Below are 22,740 nucleotides of genomic sequence, written 5' to 3' on the forward strand. Positions count from 1 at the left end.
CGCGACTCCAACATGTTGATTTCTCTGCATTCCAGTCTTTGGTTCATTCGCTGGACAGGCGTTGGCATTGGGCGAGTGGACGCGTGATGATTTATTCAACCGAGACAAAGCACAATTCATTCTTGCGTACATACTGGTAGACGCACACGGAATCCGGTCCATCACACGTCCGTGCTATCAGAGCGCTGCGAGCTAGCTGCAGGAACCGGCATCCAATGCAGGGGTAATGGAAAACCTTCGCCTAACTTTACGCCACGCCGGCCTAGGCACTTTTGTTTCCTGTAATAACGAGAAAGTCTTTTCCGAGCCGGCTGCCTGTCTTTGTTTTTGCTTCTTCCAACACGACTTCTTCGCTGCTGCTCGGGTAGCCTGCTTCTCGGCCCATGCTGACTCGTTGATTCCGCGACTGCGCCAAACACTTCAACCGGCATCAATCAGCTGCTCAACATGTTCAAGACGGTCGCGCTGGCCATGCTGGCCATTGCCGGGCCCCAGGGCGGTGGCGCTTCTTCCTTCTGGTACTCGATGATGGACCATGCCGGCGCCCCGAGAGGCTATGCCCCGAACGTCGACAACGCTGGCAAATACAGTGTCTACGTCGCTGTCCGATCCGGCGACGGCGCTGCTCTCCAAGATGCCATCACATCTGCCCCCGGTGGCCAACGCAACAAGCAATGGCTGGCTTCCCAACCCCGGGTATGTCACACCCACTCGACGACAAGCTCGCTCGGCTTTGCAAAGCTAACAGGTGCGCACAGGTTGTCTATATTCCTCCTGGAACCTATGAAATCAGCAAGACTCTCTTCATGCAAACGGACACTGTTCTCATGGGAGACGCCACCGACGTAGGGTATTCGCGTCGGCCTTGTAAAGCCACATGCTAATCCGCCACAGCCTCCAGTCATCAAAGCCGCCAAAGGATTCAGCGACGGCGTTCTCGTCAACGGTATGGAGTTTCTTCCGAGATGGAATGGCGAACCGGCTAACACGACACAGGACAGGACCCCTCTACCAAGGAAAAGGGCGAAAACTCCTTCGCCATCAGCCTGAAGAATCTGATCCTCGACACGACGGCGCTTGACGGAGGCCGAAACTTTACGGCCCTGTACTGGGGCGTCGCACAGGTCTCGCAGCTTCAAAACGTCAAGATTCAAATGCCCAGTGCCAGCAATGGCGACGGCCACAGTGGCATCAGACTCGGCCGAGGCTCTACGCTCGCCCTCGCCGATGTCCGCATCGAAAACGGCCAGGTAATTTTGGCATATATCTCAAGATGCTGCTGTTGACTAACACGAAAAAACAGAACGGCATCTGGCACGACAGCCATCAACAAGCCCTGTACAAGAACATTTACTTTTACCAAAACGCTGTCGGCATGCTTATCTCCGGCGGCAACACCATCACCCTACTGGCACCCACCTTTGACAGCGTCAAGTCTGGCATCCAAAACACCGGCGGGAGCCCTTTTATCGGCATCCTCGACGGCAAGTCGACCAACTCGGGCGTCACCTTGACCTCAACCGTCCACCCCTCCGTCTTTATCCAGAACCTCGAGACGGACGGCAAGGCCGATATTGTCCAGCTGCCCGACGGCACCGCCCTCACCGCCGCCCGCCACGTCGACAACTACTCGCACGGCAACACCGTCGGCCGCGCCCCCGTGTACGGCGCCACGGCCGGTGCCCAGAAGCTGTCGAGCACCGCGGCCCCCGGCGGCCGCATCCCGTCCATCCCGGTGCCCAACTTTGCGAGCAACCCGGTCTCGGATTTCGTCAACGTCAAGGACGCCCGCCAGAACGGCGGATACACGGTCCGCGGCGACGGCACACTGGACGAGGCCGCCGTGCTCAACAAGGTGCTCGCGTACGCCGCGGACAAGAAGAAGATTGCGTACTTTCCCTACGGCGACTACCGCGTCGAGTCGACGCTGCTCGTCCCCATCGGCTCGCAAATCGTCGGCGAGGCATGGGCAACCATCTCGGGCGGCGGCAAGTTCTTCCAGGACGCCACCGACCCGAAGCCCGTCGTGCAGGTCGGCAACGAGGGCGACGTCGGCGTGGCGCAGATCCAGGATATGCGCTTTACAGTCTCTGAGGTGCTTCCTGGCGCCATCATCGTTCAGATTCAGGCGGCTGGCACCTCGCCCGGCGACGTCGCGCTCTTCAACTCGCTCATCACCGTCGGCGGCACCCGCGGCGCGCCCGGCCTGACCGACGGCTGCACGGACGCAAGCAACCCGTGCCAGGCCGCGTACCTGGGCCTGCACCTGACGGCGTCGTCCTCGGCGTACGTCGAGAACGTGTGGAACTGGGTCGCGGACCACATCACGGAAGACTTTTCCGGCGGATCGAGCATCGCCGGCAAGGGCGGGGCGCTCGTCGAGTCCACCAACGGCACGTGGCTGCACGCGCTCGGCAGCGAGCACTGGTGGCTGTACCAGCTGAACCTGCGCAGCGCCGCGCACGTCGTCGTCACGCTGCTGCAGAGCGAGACCAACTACGAGCAGGGCGACAACGCGCGGCGGCTGGCGCCGGCCCCGTGGCGGCCCGACGCCGCCGCCTGGGGCGATCCCAACTTTGCGTGGTGCCGGCCCGACGACGCCCGCTGCCGCATGGGCCTGGCCAACTACATCCAGGGCGGCGAGGACATATCGTACTATGGCGCCGCGTCGTGGGCGTTTTTCAGCGGCCCCGGCTACCAGCCGTGCGCGGGCCGCTTCAGGTGCCAGAAAGTGATGCACTGGATTCAGAAAACGCCGAGGAACTTGCAGATGTATGGCATGTGCACCAAGGATACGACGATTGCGCTGCGGCTTGGCGATGGCACGACGGTGGGCGCCGAAGGCAAGTTTGAGGGAGGCTGGAATCCGGGCGCCACGATTGGTCGCTACACGAGCTGAAGCAGGAATTTTCTTGCATAATGTTTTCTGGTATATACTTGCACTTGCGTCGATGTGGATTTTATAGTATATAATAATAATTTAAGTCGTGTCGATATGAACTTTCTGGTGTATTATTAACGTCCTGTTCATGTGACCCGAAGTCTTGCTGCAATACAGGACGAGAACAACTCGTGTTTTTATAAATATCCATCAACCCTTTTATTTTCCTCTAAAATACACTCCAAGTAATCCATCAGTACAGAATCCCAGCCAGTGTCAAGACGGCCAGCACGGAGACGGCGGTTTTGTAGTCGTTGAGCAAGCGCGGCGCAGCGCCCGATTTAGACGAGGACGTGGGCGTGGCGGCGCTCGTCTCGCTGCCGCTGCTGTCGGTCTCGTTGGCGGCCAGGATCGGCAGCGTAAACTGCGCCGTGCACACGGTGACTTGCGTGCCCTGGCCAAAGCCCGTCTGCGTGAGGACGGCGGTTGTGGACGAGTCGGCGGCGGCGGCCAGGCCGGCGAGTGCCGCGACGACGCAGGCGGGATGGGGGAAGCGCATGGTTTCTTCCACGGCACGGGATTTGGGAGTGAGAATGGTAAAAGAGTGCGGAAACAGAAGTATGCTGTGTTGAAGGAGTGATGAAAGAGTGGCTCGGTTGCTGGAGGAAAGGAAATGATCGCATACTTCATGTCGCGGCCAGCCGGCGAGCAGCAACAGCCCAACTTAACATGCGAACGACGGGTGGAGACCATCTCGCGATTCGCTGTGCCGGAGAAATTTAGAGTTGGCCATCGTAACGAGGGGGGCGGTGTTCTGGTTTCCGGACCGGTTTCTGTTCCTGGCTCCGAGCAGTGCCACGAGCTAACCATGAACTACGCCTACGAACCAACTAAATTAGTGGCGGGAAAGGCGAGTCAATGTTCGCTCTCCCCGGGCTTTTTCTACTGTAGCTTCTAGATGCTTGGAAGAAGAGCTTTGGTATGATGCAGAGCGGAAGGGCAGGTAATGGGCTGGACTCAATGACAACTTGAAACGAAGAGAGTGCAAAGTCATCGCAGCGTCTTTTCCATTTCCTCATCATAAATGGTCCTTGATGTATTACAAGGCGCGGATGAACCTGAAATCGCAAGTTCAGCCCTGCCACAATCTCCATCGCCGTCGTCCATCGAAACAAGGAACTTATGCCAAAGTTTATTTCGGTGGGGGTTTATTAGCGTATCCGACAAAGAGTCGGTAGTTGCTAGTTGACCATCTAGTCTGTATCTAGTTTCGCTGTAGTTTGAACGGACTTTTGCGTTGCGACTTATAACAGAACCTGTCCCGAAACAGCACGACAACCAGCATCCCGTTCTCAAACTCCCCAGCCTTTACCCCCCTCTCTCTCTCTTCACATTTCCATCGTCCACCATGAAGCCCAGCCTTCTTCTCCTAGCCAGCAGCCCTGCCCTGGCAGCCTACTTCCGGCCCGCCGAATGGGGCGCGCAGTCGAGCGTCATCATGGCCTGGCCGTCCGGCGACAACCCGGCGTACCACAACGCGCCGGACGACCTGAGCGCCGCCACCGAGGACATTTCCAACATTGCCGCGGCGGTGGCCAAGTTCGAGCCCGTCACGCTACTCGTTGTGCAGAGCCGGCTGGCGGACGCCCAGGCGCAGTTCGCCGACCGCAGCAACATCACGCTGCTGCCCATCGCGACGTACCCCACGCTCGACCTGTGGATGCGCGACATGGCGCCGACGTTTGTGCTTGACCGGAGCAACACGACGGGGCAGCTCGCGGGCGTCGACTACAACTTCAACGGCTGGGGCGGCAAGTTCCCCACCGGCTCGTGCCTCTCGCTCGCGTCGCTGCTGTCCTACCACATGAAGGTGCCGCGCGTCGACGGTGCGCTCGTGTCTGAGGGCGGCTCGCTCGAGGTCGACGGCGAGGGCACGCTGCTCGTCACGGAAAGCTCCGTGCTCATCGATAACCGCAACCCGGGCACGACCAAGGCGCAAGCCGAGGCCGCATTCGAAAAGACGCTCGGCGTCACCAAGACCATCTGGATCCCGGGGCGCCGCGGCTCAGACATCACCGACGGCCATATTGATGGGCTGGCGCGCTTCATCGCGCCCGGCAGGGTGCTGCTGAGCCGGCCGAGCTCGTTGGAGGGCGGCGGCCCGTTTGTCGACACGTACCGCGAGGCGCGCGCGATTCTGGCCAACACGACCGACGCGAGGGGCCGCGTGCTGCATGTGACGGAGATTGCCGAGGCGGAGCTGGAGAATATCGGGGCTGACAAGGAGCTGGTGCAGCAGGTGCAGGACGGGCAAAAGGACTACCCGTCGCTGACGTATGTGAATTATGTCATGGTCAACGGGGGGATTGTGTTTGCGGCGTTTGGCGACAAGGAGGCGGATGCGGCGGCGCTTAAGCTCATACAGGGCCTCTATCCGGACAGGACGGTCGAGGTGGTCAACACGCAGACGCTTGCGTTTCTGGGAGGCGGCATTCACTGCTCCACGCAAGAGGTGCCAGCGAGCGAGTAGGGCAAAGTGTATACAATAGTGTAAAATCGATATCTAGATTCTGGTCATGTACTGCTGCTCTCAAGACAGGCACCGTTGCTCGCAACACTTTCGCGCTCTGCAGGGACCGGAATGCTTCAAGAGCAGGTATGGCGCTGGCTTCGCGCTGGTTGTTGCCGTTATCTTGCATGCCATGTTGGCGCACGTCAATGGCGACGCTTATAATCTGGCACTCAATGCGCTGCGCTTATAATCTGGCGCCACCCCACGTTTCTCGAGCTTGGCACGCCCATCGTCCACCACTATGGATCACGACTTGGCTGGATTGACGCCGATCGGGGAGCATCGTTTCTAGAGTAGAGTTGCTAAGATCTAAAATTACATTCTACTTACTTGATATGCTTTTTAGTATCAGTCGTCTAGCTTAATATCGAGGATGGCAAGCCTCTTGACTGGATCAAACTCAAGCAGGCCCAGAATAATAGGCATATATCGATCCTTGACATCCTGAGGAAGTTCATTCATAATTTCCTTTTGGCCACTTCGTAATGCATCAAGACCGTAGACAACCTCCTCAAGCAAGCCCTCATCGTTACAGCCAATGGAACGCCGGAAGAGGAGGCCTCCGCCGGTCAATATAAAGTACATCTAATGTATTTGGTTAGGCACATGAGGAATACAGTGACGAGAGCTAGGGTAGCAGAGCATACCGTCTGGCCGAGATACCAGCTGTCAGCCTTGAACGGCTGGTTGGTGCTCTTGTCTCCAACGAGGAGCTCGGGCGGCGCCGGGTTCCCTGGGGGAAAGTCGTCGGATGTGTAGAGGGCACCAGGTTTTGAGATAAAGGAGAAACCAAAGTCAATAATTTTGATACCGCTGGGACTGAAGCCGATATCCTCGGGCTCAGTGGACCGGCACGGCATCCATGGCGGTGGGAGACTGTCGTCATGTAGGCGCACGTCGTCCTCCGCGGGAGGCGTGGCAAGGAGACGCGTCATGTCGTCTTTGCTAGGTGCATCGAGGGCGATATTTCCGGGGTGCAAATCTTGGACATTATCTAGTAAGGGAAAAGAAGAAGATATTATAAGCTGGAGGGGGGTGAGCCGCTGTACATACCAGCATGGACCACGCCAATGCGATGGAGTTCGGACATGCCCTGAACTATTTGGCCAATGTACTTTCGCCGGCGCTCCAATGTCAGCGGCAAATTTGGATTTTTGTCATGGTTTTCGAGTGCATCGTATACACGGCCCATGCAGATTCCTGTTGTCGGGTACACGATGGCTTGGAACGACACATTCTCGAAACGAGACTGCGAAGTGTTGTGCAGGTGGTGGGGAATCACGAAGTGATCGCGGATCGTCGACACAAAGGGGCTAGTGCAGTTCTTCTGGATATACTTGCACATGGCCAACTCATTATTTCCGTCGCGGGGGAGAAATTTGACGGTGAGGAAATCACTATAGAGGGCGTGTCAGCATAAATTCAGTTGGGTTCGCCGACGGAAGGCAGGTGGATCCTGAGGAGTTGGTGTACTTGGTGTGGGCATCTCTGGTCAACCAGCACCAGCTGCCCAGGCGGCGCAGAAGCTTGTAGCCATGGTACGTATTGTCTCGATAGATGACGGGTTGAATAAGCCGATCCCACTGCTCTAGCAGATACTCGTCGCGCCAGAAGTTGCCGCCGTGTGTGAACTGTTTGTAAGCCGTGAATAATGGATAGACCGTGTTGAGCGACCGGGATGTGACCCGCATGGCTTCAGCGCGGCAAGAGGGGTTTTGGAAATGCAGAGTTTTGTTGTCGCAGTCGAGGGAGAGTTGGTGCGAGTGCGAGGCTTAAATGGTAACGTGAGGATGCCTCTTTCCTAGATCTTGACACCTTGAAAGGCTGCCTCAGGGCCCAATCAACTGGTACATTAGTAGTTACCTAGGTACCTCACTAGTACTAACAGCTGACCTAGCCCCGATCTCTGCCCCAACTTTAGCCGTTCAGGGGATCAGGGTTTACCTAAGTAGGTACCTAATAAGGCAGGCACATGAACCAACACTCATTACGTAAGTAGAGACTCTTTCCCCCTTCCACCTCGTGGCCACCGCCAACTCGCGCAATTCCTGCAATGGCTGTCACTGCACCATGGAAAATATCGGTTCCACGAGTACCATTGAACCAGTCGGGCCTGGAGTTGTCCTCAAACAGCCAATTACCTTCCAGACCCCAGGACTTGCCGAAAAGGTCGATCTCTGCTTTTCCGTGGAACCACTCATTCTCCAAAAGCTCGGACAACATCCACGAATTGTAAAGTAAGTGCATTATATATGTGGCCGTTGGTGCTCACTTGTGACGTCGATTTGTTAGATATCTTGGTCAACAAGGCCGCGGCCTACTGCTCGGGCAAGCGAGCCACAGCAATCTTCAGGCCTATATCGACAGTGCTCCCTCGATTGACCTACGCCAACGGATAATATGGTGTCGACAATTAGCCGAAGCAATCTGCTATATACATAGTCGCGGTGTGGTCCACTCCGATCTTCGTCCTAGGAACGTGCTTGTACACGAAACCACAGCAGGATCTCGGGATCTACTGCTTTGCGACTTTGGCGGATCTACATGTGATGAACTAGGTCTAGATGGAGGCTGCCTCCCTGATGGCCCATTCTACCACCCTTCCTTTGGATCAAACTCGACGCCCGCTCTGGATATATTTGGACTCGGTTCTCTCTACTACACCATCATGACAGGGCATTGGCCTTACCGATCAACCTCAGGTGCCCCCGAAACAATCGATGAGAAAATTGCCTACGAAGAGGAAATTGCCAGGGCTTTCAATGACGGAAGATATCCTGATGTGACGAGAATATTAGGAGGCAGAGTGATCCTGGCATGTTGGACAAAGCAGTACTCGACGGCAGACGAGGTTCTGCGCGCTTTGGACAGAGAACTACGTATCCCTGTTACTGTTGAAAGCGCACAGGAAAACGGACACGTCTCCAAACTTTTTCTGGGCGGAATACTCATTACTGCCCTGGTATCCTCGATGTATATGCTTGTCCGCCGACAGTTTCGGTGAGCATCTGCCTATGTAGTTCATTGAGTGGCCTCCTTGTGGCGAATACATACAGATTTACGGGGTCAATTCGACTGCAAGTACTGTCTCTGGTTACAACGCGTCTGGAACGCTATGTGAGGGGTAGCAAACTGGCTCTGCCCGCCCACCGACGGCGATTTGTTAGGTCCTGCGCGGTGGATGGGAGCTGCGTAGCCGCTATGGCTTCGCCACTTACAGGTCTCTTTCACACGGGTGGCCTTTATGACTCGCAAAAGACCAGAATCAGTACCGGAAGTCGCAAATATGTGCTATCCTTCACAAAATATACTGGAACTTGACTATTGATCTTGTCTCGACACCATGCTGCGAACGTTGCAAATAGAGCTGAAGCGCGTCGCGAGACAACAAGTCGACGACATCAGGGCACATCGTGCCAGCGGCCCAATTAACCCACCACACTCAGCGTTCCTTGTCAGTCCAGTCCCTTCAGTCCAGTCTCATCAGTCCAGTTCCTTCAGTCCAGTCTCTTGATGAGGTTCTCCATGATGGCCACAGACAGGGCTCCGTCCGCAGAGAAGAGCTCGCGAAATTCCGAATCCGCCCACAGCTGCTTAAAATGGCAGGCGGCAAAGATGCTCACCATCTTCCGGAGCTGCGGTCGCTCGCCCTCCTCGTAGGTGTACCGCAGCAGAGCGACCACGTCGGAGATTCGCTCGCCGTGGAGGATGAACTTGCACAAGATCTTGTGGAGCTTGCGGAGCGCCAGCTCTGCGAGCGGCTGGATCTCGTAATGGACAGCCATGACATGCACCCGTGCGTGCGACAGGAAAACTTGCTTGTACTGGAGAAAGCTGCGTACCATCTTGCGGGGGCGGCTAGGCTTGACGGAACCAGAGTCGTCGGAAATACCACAGTCCTGGAGCAGCTCGACTTTGAAGGCATTCCAGGCGTCATTTCTTGTGAGTGGTGTCATCTCTGCCTCGGCATCCGGAACAGCCGCTGGCTCTACAGAGTACTCTTCCGTCATGAGCCGCTTCTTTTTCTTATCCTTCTTGCTAGATCGCCCCCAAGAATCTTCTTTGACTGCTTTCTCAGTGGCACCAAACGGCCAATCATCGTCGTCTGTCGGCTTTTCTTCTGTTTCGGTATACCCACAGGCACCACACTGGGTCTTCATTGATCTTGAAGTCGAGTACACTCCCCACGATCGACTAGGAACAGGTTCATAGGCAACGGCCTCATCAGAAGCACGCTCGTCGGCCACAGCCTCGTCAGCATCAGGCTCCGCCGGTGTAACTGGCTCAAGAACTTCTCCTGTCCCCGAATCTGCCGTGGCTTCCTCGGCCGGAGGTGGTTCCCGCGGAGGGCTGCCTTCATAGTCGCCCGTGTATACGTATTGGCCGAAGCGGACAAATGTATCCTCGTCCACTTCTTCCCACACTGTATAGCCGTCTGTTGCTTCGTCCTTTGACCCGTTGACCACCGCGCCGAGCACCGAAGACTTGCTCGCCGCTAGCGACGCGTGGATGTAGAACTCGCGTTTCTCTGGTCCGACGAGAAACGTGTAAGGCTTCGACGAGAGGAAACTATGAGCTCAAAAATTAGCCGTGCCTTTTGAACCAGCGCCGTTTTCCGCTCACCTGTCATACCCAAGTCCCGCCATGGTGATGCAGATGGCTTCCCTCACCGGTACTCCAGGTCTAGGATGAAGGGGGGAAGAAAATGGCCAGGAGTTTGCAGAAGGCTTCCTTTATCCGTGTTCCAACTCTAGGACGAAGGGAGGTAGATAATGGCCAGGAGTTTGCTGGCTGGGGCGGTTGGGCACGACGGCAGCGGCAGGGTTGTCTTGGCCCTGCCTGCAGAGACTGCCACATCACAACCGCATTTAGGCTGTAGGTGCCTGAACAGGATGTGCGATAACGGAGTAGCTGTCGACTGTGTCAGATGGTAGGCCTAATAGTTGTATACTTGTGTCGCTTTCGTGTAGCCTCAAAAACGAGGAGATGCGCTGTTCAGGCACCAACCAAGCAGAGGGAATAATTTGTGGAGCTTTATTCCCTTTGCATTGTACAATTGATCAAGGGATAGCTACAAAAATACCTCCCGAATTTACAAAGATGCTGTCAAATGCAGCATGGCGAATCAGAAGAGGCGGAACAATGAGATGTCATCGTGGGCGCTTCTGCCTACTCTAGGCAGAAGTATACAGCTCATAGGTTGAGGCGGAGTACAATGAAACTGTTGCGTGAGATAGAGTCGCACACTTGACTGTGACTGCTGTTGTTCCATAGAAGGTACACATGGCTTGCCAGTCTCTTTGTTGCCTGTCTGCCTATCATAGGTTGAGGCCGAGTACAATGAAACTGTTGCGTGAGATAGAGTCGCACACTTGACTGTGACTGCTGTTGTTCCATAGAAGATACACAGGGCTTGTCAGTCGCATTGTTGCCTGTCTGCCTAGTAGGACAAGGCGACAACCAACTGTGACAAACGAAACGCTCCAACTACGAGTATAAGTTGACCTGGTCCCCAAAGCAGAATGCGAATATTGGCCTTTGATGTTTGGCTATCCAACATACCTCCCCAGTCTGCGACTCCGTGGCCGGTTCTCCTCGCTTCACCATGGACAACGCACAACCATCTCCGAAAGCTGTTGACGATGGCCCGACCGGCCCCCAGCGCCTATTGCATCTCCCCATGGAGCTGTTGGTGAAGATTGCTAATCAAACGCTGCCAGACATTGAGAATTTTGCCCTTACATGCAGTCGACTTCGTGAGGCGGCCAGCCCAGCCCTGGAAGAACACCATCAACTTCGCAACAGATACCGAACATTCTCTTCCGAAACCAACCAGATGGCGACGGCTGTCGATTTGCTGGCAAGGATTGTACTGGTGCCCCCGATTGCATCCTACATTGTTCACCTAGACCTGCGCGACAGCGACAGCGACAGCGACAGGGACAGCGACAGGGACAGAGGCAGCGACAGAGGCAGCGACAGAGACAGAGACAGCGACAGCGACAGCGACAGCGACAGCGACAGGGACAGCGACTTCCCTGAGCCAACAACGGAGTATATCCAACGAAGAACCGACGTGCTTGGACCCTTGGTGCGTAGGTCGGCGCATCTCTCCCTGCTCAACCCTGGCGACAAAAATCTTCAGGCGAACTGGCTGTACCGAATTGTGCGAGGCGCGAAGCGGCACGTTTTCGAACCTGCCCGGAAAACCCATTCAATTTTATTTCTCGCCTCTCTTCTCATTAATGTTGAGACACTCATCCTGCCCGAGGACTGGTACTCTTCTGATTCCTTTCCCACGAGGGAAGGGGACCCCATCGCTGACCTGCTACCCCTTATGGTCAAGAACGCCAACGATGAGAGCTTAAAGAATCAGCCTCTGCAAAAATTGCGTATTGTCGAAAGACATCGTTCTCCGGAGAGTTCTCGTTACGCACCTGAGGCGAACATTGAATGTGTCTTTCCCTTCTTGGCTCTCGACTCCCTGCAGGAGCTCAACCTCAGCTACGGAGTCTGCCCGTCGCTTGATCTGGCCCAGAATACAGTTTCCCTTCCCCTCGGCCGCAATCTAAAGGTTTTGAAGTTGCAAAACTTGGCCGTGGCTCACACATCGGCCCTCTTCAATGCCGTAGTCCGGTATGACAGGGAGATCGAGCGCGTACCCCGAACTGAGCCCGACGATCGTATGCGGGCTGATGTAGTCCTTCGAACTTTGATCATGGGGTTCTCTAAAACTCTAGAGAAGCTGGTACTTACCGGGATCGGCGACGGCTTAGGGTTTGAGGTTCTGGACTGCCCACTTTGGGAGTTTTCGCACTTGAAGCACTTGGAGCTAAGCACCGAATTTATCGACAACCTTTATGAACTCAACGTCTCTGTGGAGGATGCGCCATGGCATGCAAGGACGGAGGAGAGGTATGGGCTGAAAAGAAACAAGAAAGATTTCGAGGACGCCAGGCAAGTCACCCACAATACGAAAACCTGGTGCCTGGTCGACGTGCTGCCTGAGTCGCTCGAGACACTCACCCTCCGCATGCCCATCACGCGCATCGACCCGGCCTCGGTCTGCCAATTCTTTGACGACTTCGAGAAGTTGAGGCGTCAGCGCCTGCCGAACCTCCACAGAATCGAGGTATGCATCGTCAGGGAGGCTCGCGGTTCAGAGGAAGCCGACGAGCGCCACTTCGCTGTGTACAAAGAGTACCTTGGCGACATTGGCGTGTCAGCATGTTTAAAATGGAGAGGTGATGATTAAGGCAGTGCAGTGCATAAGGTAAAACAGTACCAAAACGCATAGGGCTCTGGTTATCGTCTATAGTTTAGGTATAATACATCCGAATACTAGAAAATACACATTTTGCTGCTTACATCCTGTAAAATCTCTAGTATGGCTTGCCAAATGTCCTTCTTAGGGGAGTCTAACAACTATGAGACAGTGATTGATAGTGATCAGATGCGAAAGTCAGCACTTGCGGTCTCTGCATTTGACGTTCTGTACGGGACAATTACTTGGCCGGCCTGTACAATACGTGAGAAAAGACGATAGAATTCCGCGTTATCAACAGGATAAAGGTTAGCATAGAAGCTTGATTATAGAAATCTCCAAGCCAGTGGTTCCGCTTCATCTGTTCTATTCGACACTCATTTCCCACTCGATGACCGGGGGACTATCGCATGGCCTTCCGACCGTCAACTGCACGACTCCACGGCTCAACTCCATGATGATGGTGCTGACCGTCGTCACCCTGTCCAAACCGACGTCCTGGTGGGACGGCCCATCCAGGCAGATGGAGTACGGCGCGCCCTGCCGGTCGCACAGCCTCATTCGTATGCTGTCAAAGCTCGGCGGCACGCCATTCTCGCGATCCAGCATCGTCAGCTCGCGCAGCCTGGCCAGTCTAGTGAAGGAATTGTGCTCCGGGTAATCGACAACACCAAAGCGGCTATTGATGGCGTACAAGTGGTTCGTGTGCCCGACCGACGGAAACGGCTCGCCCTGCAGGGGGATGACGGCGTTGCCGCGCGGCGAGCACTCGACGCTCGCGGCGCGGCCCTGGGCGTCGGCCACGACAATGTTGCACGTGCTCGCCAGCCCGTACGCGTCCATGACGGCGAGCGCCTCGGCAAACGAGGCGGCGAACTGCAGCACGCGGCGCAGCAGCACGTGGATCGGCAGCCGGGCCGTACTCAGCGCGCCGGCCAGGATCCCGTTGAGCAGCGTGCCCACGCCGGCCGAGTTGAGCCCGATCTTGCCCACGAGCCCGGCCTCGGACATGAACTGGAGCTGCAGCGGCGACGTCGCGGGGACGATGTGCAGCACCACGAGGTGCACCGGCAGCCAGTCCCAGTTTTGCGCGAGGAAGATGCGCCCGTCCGGGCCCTGCTGGCTCAGACAGGTGCATCCGTCCGCGACGTTGGTGAGCCCGAGCTCGCTCCGCGTGTTGAGCGTGAGGATGTCGGGCATCGTGAGGCCCTGGCCGGCGCCGTCCGCGATGCCCCTCATTTCGTCGAGTATCTCGGGGTACTTGGCGGACAGGAGGGGCAGGTACGCCGATGCGCGCTCCCGGGCTTGCGCCCAGCTGATCTTGGCCCGGTCTTGGAAGAAGTCGGCATAGATGGCGATGTTGCCGTGGATCTCGGCTGCGGCGCCAGAGCCATGGGCAAGGCCAATCTCGTACGGCGTTCCCGCGCATGTGATGATTTTTGTTTCGCCTTGCATGATGGCGATTCGTAGAGGGCTGCTGCCGGCAATGTGCAGTTCCAGTGACTTGCGATTAATGCATAGCTGCGGAATATGGTCATTGGAGAGCTATATATATTGGACTGCGTTTCTTGTACCCGGCATCAGCTCGGGGAGCAAACAATCTGCGTATTTGAGTGGCGTTTTGGTCCGAGTTGGAGGCTGGCTACAAGGCTGTCAGCGCCAGCTGAGCCCATCGCTTAGATAAACAACCGACGTAGTAGTGGGATGGTGTTTACCACTTTCCCCGCGGGCGCCGCCGAAGTGTGGCCATTGTGGCGCTGCATGACCTCGCTGCATGACCACGATGCCAGGTGCGTGACGACAACAAGTGTGGCATGACAGCCTGGGTGAGGGTTGTGGGCTACAGGCTGCATGAGCTGCTGCTAGACTACGCGAGATACACAGCTCAGGTCTGAAATATATGGTCAGAACGAGCCTTGGTTTGCGCTGTGGGCTGAAGACGGCTGCAGAACACTGGGCCGAGGGCACTCTGTATTCGCACTGCCTATCTAGGTGAAGAAGTCCAATATGTTTGACACGACCGCATCCGGCGCACTCTCCGGGATAAAATGGTCCGCATCGAGCCTCTGCCCATCCACCGCCGTACCGTCCGCCGTCACCGCGCGCCACTCCCTCAGCGGATCGAAGCACGTCTCGATGACGCCCTGTCCGGCCCAGAGCACGCGCAGCGGACAGCAAACCAGCCTTCCCCTCGCAAGATCCTCGCGCGCCTCGTCCAGATCCAGCGTGGCGCTGGCGCGATAGTCCTGGCACATGGCGTGGACGGTCTCGGGGCTCTCCAGCATGGCGAGGTAGTACTCGAGGCAGCCGGCGCCGAACGCGGCGCGGTCCTGCTCGCGCTCGATGCCGAGGCAGAACTCGCCGAAGCGGCGGGCGCAGCCGCTTATCATGGCCTCGGGCAGCGGCTCGGGCTGGATGAGGAAGAACCAGTGGAAGTAGGCGGCGGCGAGCCGGTGGTCGGTGGACGCGTACATGGCCAGCGTCGGGCACACGTCGAGCAGCAGCGCGCGGCGCACGCGCCCGGCAAAGTCGACGCACAGCTTGTGCGCGACCCGCGCGCCGCGGTCGTGCCCGCACACGAAGAAGCCGCCGCCGAGGCCCAGCGCGTCCATGACGCGGATGCAGTCGCGCGCCATGGCGCTCTTGGCGTAGTGCTGCACCTTGCCCGGCTTGGACGAGGCCCCGTAGCCGCGCAGGTCCATGAGCACGACCGTGTAGGTCTGCACGAGCTGCGAGGAGACTTGCTCCCAGATGTGGTGGCTCTGCGGGAAGCCGTGCAGGAAGAGGATCGGCGGCAGGCGAGAGGTGGCATTTCGACGGAGACGCCCGAAGATGGTGACGGCGGGGACGGTCTCGGTGGTGATGCTGAAGGATTCGAAGCCGGCAAACATGATGATGTAGCGGGATGAAGCAGCGTATGGGTATATGCGATTACGTCGTGTTCAAAGGTGGGAAGGTGGTGCCAACTAAGTAGCCGTGGGACAGCGCTGGAAAACTGTTGGTCAACTGCACCTCGCCACGTCAGCGGCCGTCATGACCGGCCTCCCGTGGCGCAGGTTTGCGCTGTCAAAAGCGCCATCAAGACTGTCAACTGTCACATTGTTGTCGCCCTACCTGTTTGTGTGCGACCCCTCCAAGCACGGCCCGGCCGAGTGCAGCTCTACCATGGTCGATCCCATGACTGCATCTGAGGGGCCCATCAAGTTTGGGCTGTGTCTGATTACTAAAGCCAGCCCATACGGTCTCTACTGATCGAGTACCTTTTGCCCATGTTTACTGTTTAGTGATTGTTGAGGCAGTGGCTTGGCTATTCCCACCCCGCAGGCCGTGTAAGTCGGTGCCCGTGGCGGTTCTCGAGGTACAAGTCCAGTCCTGTGACGTCCTACGGTGAATAACAGCGCATCAAATCGTCCTCCCTGCGAATCATCAGTTCCAAGCTGTAGTACGCTTTTCTTCTGCCAATAGTTCATGCACAGATGTAGGGAATTCACTCAACCTCGAATGTCAGCACCGCTTCAGGAAGCTCCACGGCTGGCAGCCAATCACTAAATTATGTATCACCCTGGATAGGGTAAATTTTCGATCAATCTTTTTTATTTCTGTCCATACAGAGCATTATGCAGCGCTCTCTCATCAATACTGTAGCCTCGCGTTTCTGCTAGACGTCACTCGTGCCTGGTGCTTTTGGTCCGCCCAATTTCAAGATCTCCCGCTCCACCTCGTCGCCAAAACTGATCGTCGTGCCCTGTCCACCCATGTCCGGCGTCATGATTGTCGGATCCGAGCGCGCCAGAACATTCTCAATCGCGCGGAGGAGCGCCGCCGCCGCGTCCACATGGCCAAAGTGCTGGAGCATCATCTGGCCGGCCCAGATCATGCCGACCGGGTTTGCGATGCCCTTTCCGGCAATATCCGGGGCGCTGCCGTGCACGGGCTCAAACAGGCTGGGGAAGCGGCCTGTGGGGTTGATGTTGGCCGACGGGGCGATGCCGATGGTGCCGGTGCAGGCCGGGCCGAGGTCGGACAGGATGTCGCCAAACAGGTTGCTGGCGACAATGACGTCGAACATGTGCGGGCGCAGGACAAAGTGCGCCGTGAGGATGTCGATGTGGTACTTGTCGACGGCGACGGCGGGGAAGCGGGCGGCCATTTCGCGGACGCGCGCGTCCCAGTACGGCATGGTGGTGTTGATGCCGTTGCTCTTGGTGGCGCTGGTGAGCTTCTTGCGCGGGCGGCTCTGCGCGAGCTCAAACGCGTACTTGAGCACGCGGTCCACGCCGACGCGCGTCATGACCGTCTCCTGGATGACAATCTCGCGCTCCGTGCCCGCAAACATGGTGCCCCCGATGCTGCTGTACTCGCCCTCGGTGTTCTCCCGCACCACCCAGAAGTCAATGTCGCCCGGCGCCCGCCCGGCCAGCGGGCACCGGATCCCCGGCATCAGCCGGCACGGCCGCAGGTTGATGTACTGGTCGAACTCGCGCCGGAACTTGAGCAGGCTGCCCCACAGCGAGACGTCGTCGGGCACCACGTCGGGCAGGCCCACGGCGCCAAAGTAGATGGCGTCGAACCGCATGAGCGTCTCCTTCCAGTCCGCGGGGAGCATCGCCCCGTGCTTCTGGTAGTACTGGCAGCTGGAAAAGTCAAACGACTCAAATTCGAGAGGGATGCCGAAGAGCCGGCCGATGGCTTCGAGGCACCGCACGCCTTGCGGCATGACCTCGGTGCCAATGCCGTCGCCCGGGATGACGGCAATCTTGAGGGGTTTGGCAGCCATGATGGTAGGAATGGTAGGGATGTGTGAGGGTGTTTGCTTGTGGGAAGGATGATAGGTCGGTCGAAAGCCACTGGCTTGTGGCAGAACTGCGACTTATATGCACGAGGGGAGCCGGGTGGGGGTGCGGCAGAATGATGAGCCGATGAGCTGCATGATCCGGACGGTAGTCAATTGGTAAAGACAGCACATTGAACTGTAGAATGAGGTAGCTGGCAAGTCTAGTAAGGTAGTGGTATGAGTTTCATCTATCGTCTAATTGCTTTCAGAGAAAAATGCGATAACTTTAGAAGCTACGACTTCCGGAAGCTGCTCCGGGATGTAGTGCCCCGAGTCAACGCTGTGCCCCTCGACAAGTACGTCCTTTTCCGCAACTGCTTTCCATTCCTTGATCGCGTCAAAACACTTCTCAATCACGCCGCGCTCGCTCCAAAAAACCCGCAACGGGCACTTAATCAGCCTACCCTGGGCAAGGTCCTCGCGCGCCTCGTCCAGGTCCAGCGACGCGCTGGCCCTGTAATCCTGACACATGCCATGCACGGCAGCCTCGTCGCCGAGCGCCGCGACATACGATTCAAACGCGGGCTCGTCAAAGATGGTCACGCCCTCTGCCTGGCGCGCGCCCATAAACAGGCGCGCAAACTCGCGCGGGCGGGCGGCGATGAGCGTCTCCGGAAACGGCGCGTCCTGGATTAGGAAGAACCAGTGAAAGTACGCCGTGGCGAACTGGAGGTTGGTCTGGCCGTACATGGCCAGCGTGGGACAGATGTCGAGCAGGATAGTGCTGGCGATGCGCGCGGGGTGGTCGACGCAGAGCTTGTGGGCAACGCGGGCGCCGCGGTCGTGGGCGCAGACGAAGAAGCGGCGGCCGGCGTGGCCGAGGGCGTCCATGACGGCGATGCAGTCGCGCGCCATGGCGCTCTTGGCGTACGCGGCCACCGAGGCCGGCTTCGAGGAACCGCCGTAGCCACGCAGGTCGATGAGCACGAGGTGGAAGCGCCCGGCGAGCAGCGGCGCTACCCGGGACCAGATCCGGTGGTTCTGCGGGAAGCCGTGCAGAAGCAGCAGCGGCGGCAGTGGCGTGGGAGACGGCGCGCTCTGCAGACCAAAGATGGACACGGCCTCGGGCTGCGTCTCCGTCTGCACCGTGAAGGGCGTGAATCCGGGGAACATGGCGGAAGTGCGTCGTGGGGTTGCAGCAGAAGGATGTAAGACATGAGTTGGCTCTTTATGTCGTTACCCCACGGCTGCAAGTTAATGATCAAGTGGGGTTATTGGATTAGAGGTCTAGACCCGAATAGAGAAAGAATTAGTTGATTATTTGATCGTCCGTGCGAACAAACCGAGCTGGTGTATAAGCCGGCGGCTTAAAGTTTTAGCGAAGAGGTGGCAGGCCGAATCTACAGCGGATGGCATACGCTAAGTAGCCGAATATCGCTTAAAAGAGTAGCCTAATGCACCACTTGCGGTGTTTCCTTTTCGTGGAAAGTTCCTTTCCCAGAGAAGATAATACTCTTGCAGTCTAGCTTGGGAGTTGATTCATTTCTCATGGTACAAGGCAACTTGAAAAAAAGGGGCTGTGTAAGTAGATTCGAACTAAGTACTTCTTGACGTCGAGAAATATGAAGTTAACAGCTCCAAAGAAGTGGAGACCTTGGCATTTAGGGCCTCCAGCACTTGGAAAACATACATCAGCAATTGCCTACCGGTGACCACCACTCGTCGAACCTCACCCCCGGCCTCACACTTCTCGAGGAGCACGGCAGGCAATGTTGCCCAGCCCCATCTGTGCACCTTGCTGGCCGTCATAGTGGGAGCTGATGATGCTCGCTTAGGCATCACCGACATGCCACCGAACGTCCGCGGCCGAGCTGCGTGCAACGGCTGTCGCTCGCGGAAGCAAAAGGTAGCCCGAACCAAGCCAAGTGAGCTGATACAACGTGGCGTACTGACGTGTAATCTTTGCAGTGCGACGAAAAGAGGTAAAGATTTCTGATAGCTTCGAGTTTGGCGGCCTGGTCTGACAACCACTAGGCCAATCTGCTCCCGCTGCCGCGATCTAAACAAGCCCTGCCAATGGCCTGGGGTACGGAAACGGTAAGAAACCCAGCGCAGCGCAATGCACCATGAAACATGCTGAGCGGGAAGCAGCGGGCCGGCCAAGGGCTACACGGAAGCCCTGGAGCACAGGCTGCGAGAGACGGAGCGCGCTCTTCTGCACGTCGTCGCCGCGGTGGACGGCGCGACCCTGGCAGCGGCCTTGCCGGGCGGCGATGCTCAGGCCGGCCGCGCTGATGCCCTTTCGGACGTGAGAGCCGACAAGGCCGGCATGGCTGCCTACTGGGAGCGCTTTCCGCTGTCCACGCCAGAGGATATCCTGAGCTGGGCCGGTGCGCAGCCCGTCTTTCAGGAGCTGCGCGCGGGCGGTGCGGCACCCACGACGAGGCGAACAGCCGCCCGCTTCGCACAGCATTTATCTACGAGTGACACGGCAGTGGCCTCTGGTGCCTCCTTTCCAGAACGCGCTGCGAAATCCGCCCCAAGCTCCGCCAGCGTCACTGCTCCGCCTAGCTTCGTACCAGACGCATCGCCAGAGTCGGACTCGCAGGAGAATACATTCGACATGCCAGAGGAGTTCAAAGAGCAGTATCTTTGGTAGTCATGGATAAAGGGAGTATCAGGTCCCTTGATGCTCCCGAGTGTCTACTACAAAAGCCTGGCCCCGGGACTACTACATTCCGCAAGTCGCACAGTGACGAGTATCATACGAGGCAAAGTCTTCTAGCCCAAACGATCTCCAAAGGTCTTGACGTACGAGTCCCAGCCGGTATTGTCGTACAGAAGCCCCGACAACCCGGGGTTGAGCCCCTGTACCAGAAACTCTTGCCACGCATCCTGGCGACAAAACGGGTTCGCGTCAAACCCGAAATCAGGCCCGGTATACTCCAGCACTGGCTGCCACATGTAGGATGACTCCAGTGTAGGGTGCAAGGCAGGTTCTGCGCTTGGATAGAGGGGCGTGTGCGTTGCGTCGTGGCTGTCTTGCTTTCGGCGTTTGCTTGGGGCTTCTGATGTATCGAAAGGGGCCTCGGAATTTGCACCATCGTTGGGAGAATCTTCGCCGATTATATTCTGTGGTGTTTGGTGTGCACGCTTTGGCAAGTGGCAAGGCTCGGAAGACAGTTGGTCGAGCATCAACTTTAGAGTGTCGCGGCAGTGACTTGCACTAGGCCATGTACTACCCATACTGTCAAGGACAGATATGCTGTGCTGAATGTCCCTGAAGGCAACACGTTAGAATGTTGCTAGATTTTTGAATTTTAATCGTACTCACAAGATGCCCTTTGGAAGTGGATATATCTTGAGCAGACTTGCATAAGCCACTACAAGACCAGCCATCCAAATGGCAGAGAGAGCGCCCGGCCAAGCCAAGACTAGCGAGCCTTTTGAACTTGTGCGGAGCTGTCGAATAATGGAGCGGCTTGCATTCAATGCTACCTGCAAGGAAGACCGGAAATCTTCTCGGTCTGTGGGTAGTGAGAGGAAGGGCCGGTTCACGAAGAGGACAAGGTGGTGGTACAGGACGGCAAAGAAGGCACCGTAGGGTGACTGTGACCCAGTCGTATCCTCATCTTGCAAGGAAGACGGCAAGCTGTTCCACCATGCGTGGATTCGTGCCGTCATGTCGAGAACCTTGTCCAACATGATTGATCTGCTATGTATTGATGAATGAAACAGCCGGAGAGCTGCGCCCAGCAACTGCGAGTACGTGACTACATATCCGAGAACAAGGGTAGGGGCTTCTTCAGGACGGGTTTTGTGAAGATGCGACGGGCTGTGCGCACCAAAGTTTTGGGAATTGGGTGTAGGGGTTGCGCTTGCGGTGCCGCTTTCGCGCAGGAATGATGCATGGTTGCTGGGAAGATGCGCACGAACCTCGTCGCCATCAGTAGTGGTCGAAGCCTGGCGGTCATGCCCGACTGGATTATGAAGTTCTGGCATGCCCGGTATGCAGACATCGACCTCTTCGTCGCTCACAGCCACGGGGTGCCCTAGCGAGAGGCTGAGATGGCGATCCAGTACATACGAGCACCACCATATTCTCTGCCGAATTACAAGCACGTCCTTGGGCAGCTGCAAGTACCGGAACGGACATCGGTGCAGGCCGGCTTGGTAGAGGATCCGGGTCAGCGCGCCGTGGACCGTGGACGCAGCCCGCGACGACATGCGGACGACGAGGTACAGCTCCATCGCCAGGAGGACCTGAAGCGTGTACATGTCCTGCTCGCCGGCGATGATGCCGAGCAGGCTGGTCAGGACAGCAGGCGAGGTGATGCAGCAGCGAGGCTCCAAAAGCTGCTCGTCATCATCGGTGGCTGCAATGTTCCACACGCATTGGAAGCAGACGGCGCGGCAGAGCTTCTCTCTCAACGTTTCAGAGCCTCGACTCGGGTTGCCGGGTGGTTGGGCAGAGTAGAATCGATTGACCTGCTCAAAGAACGTCGGACCATGCAAAAAGGGAAAGATGGGATGCCACTTGCGAAAATACATCATGAGCAGCTTCTTGGCCACGGCCGGCGTCGGCGGCGCGCCGAGTCCCGGGATCTGCACCTCATACGACGGACCGAGCGAGGCGTCCGATGGGATGCTGGTGGGCGAGCTGATCAACTGGAGGAGCACATCGCCGTCGGCCGCCGCCGGCTGCTCGTCGTGCGGCGCGTGCAGGCTGTGGAACGAGCCCGGATCCCGCGTGGACGAGGCGGCAAACGCCCGAAACACCGTGTTGAGGAAGAAGACGCCGCTCGCGCTGCCGATGAACTCGGACTTGTCGCGGCGGCGCGAGACAAACGAGCCCACCTCGATGGGAGGGAATAGGGCCGTGGTGGGCGGCGGCCGAGGTTGGGCAGACATGGATTGGCCCGATGAACGATGAGGGCTGGATATTTCGTTTGTCTGGGTGCACTCATCAAGAGTATGCACAAGGCCAGGTTGGTGGGTCGCTGCGATGGCATGATTCCGTCAACGGCGGTTAAACTTTGTGCCGATGGCGCAACAGATAACAGATCCGCGCCTGAACATGCTAGTTAAATGATTAAAGTACGGACGATGTATTGTGTAATGTGTGTGTAGGATGGGTACGTACCCCGCCTACTAACCTACCTCCCAACTACCCTACACCCCCTACACCCAACGAATTCTTAAATACCACCTTCACCATGAATTACCCCATTGCCCATCAGCTTTGTTTC

General features: G+C 57.2%; 11 protein-coding genes across 11 annotated transcripts; 4 read left to right on the top strand and 7 right to left on the bottom strand.

The window, feature by feature from the left end:
* Positions 1–447: 447 nt before the first annotated feature.
* Positions 448–2,899, top strand: CCM_09485 (glucan endo-1,3-beta-glucosidase BGN13.1 precursor; the record flags this gene model as incomplete). Its single annotated transcript, XM_006674618.1, has 5 exons — positions 448–696; positions 759–845; positions 895–946; positions 997–1,250; positions 1,304–2,899. 5 exons carry the CDS (start codon positions 448–450, stop codon positions 2,897–2,899), a joined length of 2,238 nt encoding a protein of 745 aa, XP_006674681.1.
* A 235-nt stretch (positions 2,900–3,134) lies between these two features.
* On the bottom strand, positions 3,135–3,440 carry CCM_09486 (uncharacterized protein; the record flags this gene model as incomplete). Its single annotated transcript, XM_006674619.1, has 1 exon — positions 3,135–3,440. The coding sequence occupies one exon, from the start codon at positions 3,438–3,440 to the stop codon at positions 3,135–3,137; it is 306 nt and encodes a 101-aa protein (XP_006674682.1).
* An 849-nt stretch (positions 3,441–4,289) lies between these two features.
* On the top strand, positions 4,290–5,411 carry CCM_09487 (putative peptidyl-arginine deiminase family protein; the record flags this gene model as incomplete). Its single annotated transcript, XM_006674620.1, has 1 exon — positions 4,290–5,411. One exon carries the CDS (start codon positions 4,290–4,292, stop codon positions 5,409–5,411), a length of 1,122 nt encoding a protein of 373 aa, XP_006674683.1.
* Positions 5,412–5,801: 390 nt separating this feature from the next.
* Positions 5,802–7,144, bottom strand: CCM_09488 (Protein kinase-like domain; the record flags this gene model as incomplete). The annotated part of the gene is made up of 4 exons (XM_006674621.1): positions 5,802–6,038; positions 6,101–6,447; positions 6,507–6,850; positions 6,957–7,144. The coding sequence occupies 4 exons, from the start codon at positions 7,142–7,144 to the stop codon at positions 5,802–5,804; spliced, it is 1,116 nt and encodes a 371-aa protein (XP_006674684.1).
* A 379-nt stretch (positions 7,145–7,523) lies between these two features.
* Positions 7,524–8,457, top strand: CCM_09489 (Protein kinase-like domain; the record flags this gene model as incomplete). The annotated part of the gene is made up of 2 exons (XM_006674622.1): positions 7,524–7,690; positions 7,746–8,457. 2 exons carry the CDS (start codon positions 7,524–7,526, stop codon positions 8,455–8,457), a joined length of 879 nt encoding a protein of 292 aa, XP_006674685.1.
* A 493-nt stretch (positions 8,458–8,950) lies between these two features.
* Positions 8,951–10,099, bottom strand: CCM_09490 (uncharacterized protein; the record flags this gene model as incomplete). Its single annotated transcript, XM_006674623.1, has 2 exons — positions 8,951–10,022; positions 10,077–10,099. The coding sequence occupies 2 exons, from the start codon at positions 10,097–10,099 to the stop codon at positions 8,951–8,953; spliced, it is 1,095 nt and encodes a 364-aa protein (XP_006674686.1).
* A 959-nt stretch (positions 10,100–11,058) lies between these two features.
* On the top strand, positions 11,059–12,771 carry CCM_09491 (uncharacterized protein; the record flags this gene model as incomplete). Its single annotated transcript, XM_006674624.1, has 2 exons — positions 11,059–12,678; positions 12,751–12,771. 2 exons carry the CDS (start codon positions 11,059–11,061, stop codon positions 12,769–12,771), a joined length of 1,641 nt encoding a protein of 546 aa, XP_006674687.1.
* Positions 12,772–13,083: 312 nt separating this feature from the next.
* Positions 13,084–15,608, bottom strand: CCM_09492 (epoxide hydrolase, putative; the record flags this gene model as incomplete). Its single annotated transcript, XM_006674625.1, has 3 exons — positions 13,084–14,238; positions 14,433–14,539; positions 14,753–15,608. The coding sequence occupies 3 exons, from the start codon at positions 15,606–15,608 to the stop codon at positions 13,084–13,086; spliced, it is 2,118 nt and encodes a 705-aa protein (XP_006674688.1).
* A 767-nt stretch (positions 15,609–16,375) lies between these two features.
* On the bottom strand, positions 16,376–17,494 carry CCM_09493 (tartrate dehydrogenase; the record flags this gene model as incomplete). The annotated part of the gene is made up of 1 exon (XM_006674626.1): positions 16,376–17,494. One exon carries the CDS (start codon positions 17,492–17,494, stop codon positions 16,376–16,378), a length of 1,119 nt encoding a protein of 372 aa, XP_006674689.1.
* A 252-nt stretch (positions 17,495–17,746) lies between these two features.
* On the bottom strand, positions 17,747–18,664 carry CCM_09494 (epoxide hydrolase, putative; the record flags this gene model as incomplete). Its single annotated transcript, XM_006674627.1, has 1 exon — positions 17,747–18,664. The coding sequence occupies one exon, from the start codon at positions 18,662–18,664 to the stop codon at positions 17,747–17,749; it is 918 nt and encodes a 305-aa protein (XP_006674690.1).
* A 1,608-nt stretch (positions 18,665–20,272) lies between these two features.
* CCM_09495 (fungal specific transcription factor, putative) lies at positions 20,273–22,402 on the bottom strand (the record flags this gene model as incomplete). The annotated part of the gene is made up of 2 exons (XM_006674628.1): positions 20,273–20,771; positions 20,826–22,402. 2 exons carry the CDS (start codon positions 22,400–22,402, stop codon positions 20,273–20,275), a joined length of 2,076 nt encoding a protein of 691 aa, XP_006674691.1.
* Positions 22,403–22,740: the final 338 nt, after the last annotated feature.

Source organism: Cordyceps militaris (genome assembly GCF_000225605.1).
Source record: "Cordyceps militaris CM01 unplaced genomic scaffold CCM_S00009, whole genome shotgun sequence".
Lineage (NCBI taxonomy): Eukaryota > Fungi > Ascomycota > Sordariomycetes > Hypocreales > Cordycipitaceae > Cordyceps > Cordyceps militaris.